The sequence below is a fragment of the Populus euphratica genome, unplaced genomic scaffold, assembly GCF_000495115.2.
Source record: "Populus euphratica unplaced genomic scaffold, PopEup_1.0 scaffold234.1, whole genome shotgun sequence".
In the NCBI taxonomy this organism is placed as follows: Eukaryota; Viridiplantae; Streptophyta; class Magnoliopsida; order Malpighiales; family Salicaceae; genus Populus; species Populus euphratica.
This window is the reverse complement of record NW_011499928.1, coordinates 594,299-600,995: the sequence shown is the minus strand read 5'-3', so window position 1 is coordinate 600,995 and position 6,697 is coordinate 594,299. Positions and strand designations below refer to the sequence as shown.

The following is a 6,697-nucleotide window of genomic DNA, read 5'->3' as shown; positions in this document are numbered from 1 at the left end:
CACACGCTACCTTGGAAGGAAAGGCCCATAAAAATTATTCCTATGATACCAAGAAAGCTTGTCTTTAGAAGTTGAAAGAGGCCACACACTCCACCTAAATTTGAAAACTCTTCACACATGCTAGTGCTAGACTTTCTTTTACTTTTGTTGTTCAATTTAGTTCTTGATTCTATAATAAATCATCAATAGAGCCTTAGTTATCATCCCACTTGAGCCCAAACCCTATCTTTTTAATTTCACCCTTGAATTTCTAAGAACTATTCAATTTAGTATCGAATCTCATCCGATTTATGCCCAAAAAAGGCTTAATCAAGGAGAGAATAAATTAAGAAAAGGAAAAGGAAAAGAATAGCTCCCTAATTGAGTTAGTGCATTCTAGTCATGTCCATGTCTCGAAATGTGAATTTGATGATTAACTTGGGTTGATTGTATGTGATTCAATATAATATTATCTCGATATTAAAACTAAAAATAAGTGAACCTGATTTCATTTTTTATAATTGTCTAACTTATTTTAAGATTTATTAAATCAACCAGATTATGTTGTGGTAACTTTTACATGCTTTAATATGAAAATTATGTTAGACAAATAATTAGGTCATAAGATTTTAAAATTAATCTATTATGATGGATTTATTATGATGGATTTAGTGACACTACAAATAATTCCCCATATCATGCTAATTTTTTTACTTCCAAAAAAACAATGTTAATTGCTTATAATATTTTTTTTAAATAGAATTTAAACATAATCATTGTATGTTTTTTTTTTATTAGATCAAGTTTTATCCTGACTAACATGATATATTATGAATTTACATGAATTAATTTTTTTAAAAAAAGAAAAAAAACTCACAAATAACATCTCAAATGCATGCTCACATCGAATTACATGCAACAAAACTAGAATCACTACACATTCAAGTGAAAGGACGCTACTAATCTTACAAAAAAAAAACGTTTCACATACTATTTTGAAGGCCCCTTCTTCCCTCTTAAAAGGCTAGCCTAGTTCGAGCCCATGGGGCTTTAGTTTTGTCTGTGGGCGGGTTAGGATGGTAAAAGGCTAGTTTGTTAACCTTTTTCGCAATCATTAGCGACATGTCGTTTAGTTCCCCTTCCTCAAAGAAGCTCCATGCCCTGCTGCAAGTGAAAAAAAATTCCCTGCTGCTAGTTCTACCTATCAAGTTCTGTTTCAAACGATTACTACATGAATTCATAAGATCATAACTTATATCAGTAACTTATTCCCAATTCAAATTTAATAATTTAGAATGAAAACAATACAAATTAATCCATCTCTATGGCATAATAAAAGCTTAGCAAATTTCAAATGATATTTTTCTTGTTTAAATAGTCAAATGTAGATATTTGAAAGCAGCATAAGGTTTCAGCTGCGTGTGCCAAGCTTTCAAGCATTCTGTTGGGTGCAAGGTAGCATGAAATGTAGAATAAAAAACCATCATAAATCCCAGTAAATCAATGAAAGGTGGGAAAATAGTTTATTAGTACACAATATAATCAGGAAAGGATCGATCTCACACTAAAACAAAGAAAATTTTCTACTTTCGCCCTCTTTCTAAAGCTTGTTTTCCCATTTACCTCCAGTCACCCCCTCGTAACTGATTCAAGAAGTTTAAGATTTTTTTTTAAAGAACTGAAGAAATTAACTAAACAAAAGCGAAACATTTCTATGGTCGTTTAGCCAAGCCACAGAACAATGTATTTGGAGGGGGATCAGTCTCTGTGTATAGGCTGCGTTCGTCGTTCCAAACCCTGACGTACAATTGTTGGCCTAGATATCGCCGCGCCCAGATTGCTGACCTCAAGTTCCACATACCCTTGTTGTCCAATGACACATATATTGCGGTCCAAGCAGTGGGATATACCTGCCAACATTAATGTGTTCAAGTTAAGTTTATTTAAGATATTGAATAATTAACATCATCTATGCAGTTTTCTCTAAAATATTGATCATCTATACAGGGCTAGGAATTAGACGGGAGGAAAGTGGGCATTTCATTGTGTATGTGTATGTTTTTTTACTTAAAACAATTGTAGATGTTCTTTTCAATCACCTGAACAGTGTATCTAGAGACAGCATCAAGCAGATTGTAGCGTTTCCTCATGCTGGGGTTCCACACATTATCGCCATATCTGCAAATTTTAGAAATTAATCAGTGTATTTTGTATCAGCAAACTTTGATTTCATAGGAATAAAGGCTTAGAATTGAAATGTTACATTAGATTGATGTGTGAGCTTGTACTTGTAAACAAGTGTAACAAATATATATCTAAGATTTAGCAAAAGTACGCAGATAAAAATGCCTACGCAACAACGTAGAAACTGGTTCCGGATAGATGCCAGGACTGGATCGTGTTCTCGTTGTTTTGGAAGACAATTTCCACAAAGTCATGAAGTTCAGTTCCAACCACGGAAGTTCCGAGAACTGCAGGGGTATTGACAGGTGTAGTCTTCATCGAATTCAAGGAAAAGACACCGGGGATGTTATACCAGTCAGCAAGTTTCAATGGGGTGGAAGGATCGACATAAGATATCCCGTTAACAGCATAACGCAGCTTGCCATTTATCTTCTCTGCTGTATTGGCTAAAACAAGCGTCTTCACAACTTTTATAGTCCCATAATGGAATGACCCTTGAGGATTTGGCCTGGCTGCATTTGCTGTCAAATTCAACCTGTCCAAGTATGAATTTGGCAATAGTTAGCTACTAGACACATATTTGACCGACTAAAAAGTATGGTAGTAAGAGAGAAACTTGAAGAAGATAACCTGATGGTCCTGGCTTGCTTCATAGACCAGTGAACATGATAAGTTGGGCCAATAGGCAATGGTAGAGAAGGTGGGGTGTTGGAGCCCGCATAGCGAAGAAGGGCAGTTGTAGTGAGAATAGGTTTAGTGAAACGAGAAGAGGCAACTATGTAATAGTCCTTGACTGCACTATTGAATTTAACCAAAACTGTTACTGATTGACCAACGTGAACATCAAGCGAGTTGTACACCTCTTGCATAGTATGAGATCCTTCAACTTCAACAAGAGTCAGTGTGTGGCCCTGAATTCTGAAGTTGATTGAAGTTGAAATTCCCACATTTGAAATCCTGAACCTGTAAGTTTTCCCTGAAAAAAGCATGGCCAAGTTTCTCTTCCATGTTCCATCTCTTAATCACATCTTAAAAACAAGTTGAAGAGATATTCTATTATATGATGTTTACCTTTTTCACCAGTGAAGCTTGCACCTTTAGAAAGCCCATTGATAAGAAGAGCATCAGGAACAGGAAGAGCTTTGCCCCGGTCCAAGTTTTGCTTCAATGCCTGCAAAGATGGATGCTCCCTAATTAACCATGATAAACATTGTTGGAAACTAAAGAGGGTAAAAGCGATTGGTAAGAAATATATCGGAGGCATTTCAGTAACAAACCTGATGTCCTGCCCTGTACCAATCACTAATGAGAAGGGTAAATTCTGCAACAGGAATAGGGTATGGAATTGATATCACAGACCGTGAAGCAATATTGAAACCTCCGAACCCTCCACCGGCTCTATGCATTGCAGTTGAAGGGAAGTAGCTATAAGTTCCAATCTGATCTTTTGTTTGGAATTTGTAGGTCCAGGTGGAGCCTGGAGGGATTGGACAATTGGTCCCTAGCACTCCATCTTGCCACGAAGTCCTTCTTTGCTTGATTCCATTCCTGATTTCACAGGGGAAATTTTTTGCTTTTTATTACTCATATCTATAATGTGTTCTAGCAAAGAGAAACTGGTACTTGTAATCTATTGCAAGGATAGGCCATGAGTTGGAATCAGCAGGACTTCCTTGTGCCAACAAACAAATAGTGGTATAAGAATGAGTTGAATACTAACCATGTTATGAGGAAAGGTTCATTCAACTTATTAATAACATTTACAATTATGTTGTCGTTAGTCACACATTCAATATTTGGGCCAGGAAATCGTCCATTGATAAGAATAACCTGCAAATTTGACAGAGAACGAAAGAGGAACAGATTCAATTGAGTGTGCGGAAAGTGTGAAGATGTAAAACAGTATCACTATCTCTCACTGAAAGTCAATAATGTATCACTTGAAAGGAGGACAATGTAAAGGGTTAACAGCCTACCGTCTGAGGTCTATCAAGAACAGTGCGTGTTCCATATGTTACTGTCCATGTGTAATATCTATAGGGATCTTCTGCTTGCACCCATGTATCACTCAGCAAAGCCAATATTCCAACACAAAAATACAGGATGCTGGCCTGCCTCATCTTAACGTAAAAATATTTCTCAGTTTCCAGATATCTGCCCAACAAAAACATAAACAAACCATTTAGATTCAGTGACGAAGGATGCCATCTATAGTTCACCTCATTGACTATAGAGCAATATTGCTGAATGACTGGCCAAGATTTGACACACTTAACAAAGGAATAGAATAGAATAGAACTAGTTGTATACCTAAGAACTGCAAAATGATCCTCAAAGAATGAAGAAAGAGATAGAAAATATTTAGCACAGTACCCAGGTCTCAAAATGTGGAGTCCATATATAAGGGGAGAATCACGCATCTGAAGGTGCCAACATGGAGGGACACGAAAATCCAGAAAATGGATAGCTCTTTTGCGGCGCACTTCATGCTCAACTTACATACTCTTCCACAACTCATTCTGGACTCAGAAATATTTAGATATTGATAAATCACCAGTTGCCATTTTGACTTAAGATTACTTGATATAAACTAACCCTCTATTCATCCATTTTATTCCCCAATACTAATTAGAGCTTGACTTCGGATATTGTCAAATAGGTTAAGCAATTGAAGATATATAACCATATCGGACCGACATAAAACACTAACATATGCATTGATATTTTCTTTGGTCTTTAATTAGAGAGTTAGGAGATTGCTATTAAAAGGATTACATATAACCATAAGGATTGAATTCATCACCGTTGTTATAAAGTTAAGGAGCTGATTATATTATAGCCTATTTTTATATGGGGCATTTTCTTGATCTCAACTCCCCAAAAAAACAGAGTAGAAATGTAAATAGATCATTGACACTAGATCAAAAACTTGTTATTTTAATAGTTAATACCTTGTATTTCATTACAATTTTTTCAAGGAGGTATTCATTCAATTTTTCTTTCCAAACAAAACTAGGTGATGCATGGAGGACCATAGAACAAGAATCGTCGGTGGCGGGAATGGGGGAAGGTGGAAGGAAGCGAGGGCAGCGCAGCGGAGAACGGATCAACATTAATTGCAATTTAATTGTGAAGCAAGCACTGATTTATAATACTAAAATATTAGGGCAGCTCCAGAAAACGCGTGGAAGAAAGAAACTCTTTGAAATAATTTAGACTCCGGGTCACATGACAGAGGAAGCAAGAATTGGAGATAAAGGAAACGGATGCTGGATCGGGTCGGGTCAGGTCGGGTCAGTCCTCTTGTTATTTTTAAGGTTTCGTTGGTTTTCTACTCTTTGGATTTGATCCAATTTTAGAGTCTATGATATACATCTCACGTACTTTAGTGCAAATTGAATAATAAAAACTTTTAGTGGATAATTCTATTTTAACCGATAATTTAAAAACTTTTAACACCTTTTACCCATAGTTTAATAAAGTTATAACTTCTATGAGACCTTTACTGCAGGAATGGCTTCCCGTCAACAGTTTTAAGACTTTTGTTTAGTGCTCATTTAATATTTTTTGTCAACCAAAATTAATGTATAAATAAATAGATATATTTGAAGGAATTTCCTAAATTCTTACATGTCTACTAAGATTTATAATATTTTCGTAGGTAGAACTAATTAGGTAACATGCATGTTTAATAGAGATCATGTTTCAGAATAATTTTGGGTTGAAAATATATTAAAAATATTTTTTTTTATTTTTAAAATGTATTTTTGATATCAATATATTAAAACAATATATAAAAACAATTCCACAGTGATATTCAAGCATGAGTTTCTCCTTGGCACTCGAGCAAATAAATCCAAAATATATTTCGACAAATGTACACTTGACATAGCTGGTTTAGCTATGCAGCATATTGTATTAAGTGACTTGTGATTAAAGTCCACCTATTATAAACTAAGTTTCAATAGAGGGGCCTTAATTGATTAAAGGGAAAAAGGAGGAGCATTTAGCAACAAAAATATTTTGCATTGGCATTAGGGACTTGTGGAAAAGCCTTAGAACTCGATCATTGAACAAGCTAACCTAGAATGTCTTCGAGTATACCTGTACAAATAGAGGGATCTTAATTGAAAGCAGTAAAAACATTATAAATTTTGTTTTTCAGGCACTATTAAGCCTTTTCTTTTTTTTCTAGTCATATAATTTGTTTGTTATTTTTAAATTTAATTATTTTATATTGAATTAGTCGTAGTTTGTCTCTATAAACTTGAATTGAGGTTCTTAGGGTGTCAGAAAAAACATTTTCAAAGTTGCCTTGATACTTAATTTTGCAAGAGTTCAAATTTTAAAATTCCATAACAAATGAAGATAAAAGGATTGAAATTGAATGTGAGGAGACAAATGCACTTATTATTGATCTTGATGGGTCTTATTTGACAATAAATATTTTATTAAAGAGTTTTGTTATTTTTATCTAACAAAAAAATATATTAGATTTGAGAAAAAAAGATTGGTTTTGTATTTTTAAACCATA

The 6,697-nt window shown here is 34.7% G+C and overlaps 1 protein-coding gene across 1 annotated transcript; it reads right to left on the bottom strand.

The window, feature by feature from the left end:
- Positions 1-1,475: 1,475 nt before the first annotated feature.
- On the bottom strand, positions 1,476-4,520 carry LOC105135855 (L-ascorbate oxidase homolog). Its single transcript, XM_011040927.1, has 9 exons — positions 4,474-4,520; positions 4,140-4,317; positions 3,884-3,993; positions 3,441-3,711; positions 3,235-3,334; positions 2,794-3,139; positions 2,333-2,698; positions 2,079-2,157; positions 1,476-1,889 (listed from the first exon to the last, which is right to left on the bottom strand). Exons 2-9 carry the CDS (start codon positions 4,281-4,283, stop codon positions 1,692-1,694), a joined length of 1,614 nt encoding a protein of 537 aa, XP_011039229.1. The 5' UTR covers positions 4,284-4,317; positions 4,474-4,520; the 3' UTR covers positions 1,476-1,691.
- Between the last annotated feature and the right edge of the window lie 2,177 nt (positions 4,521-6,697).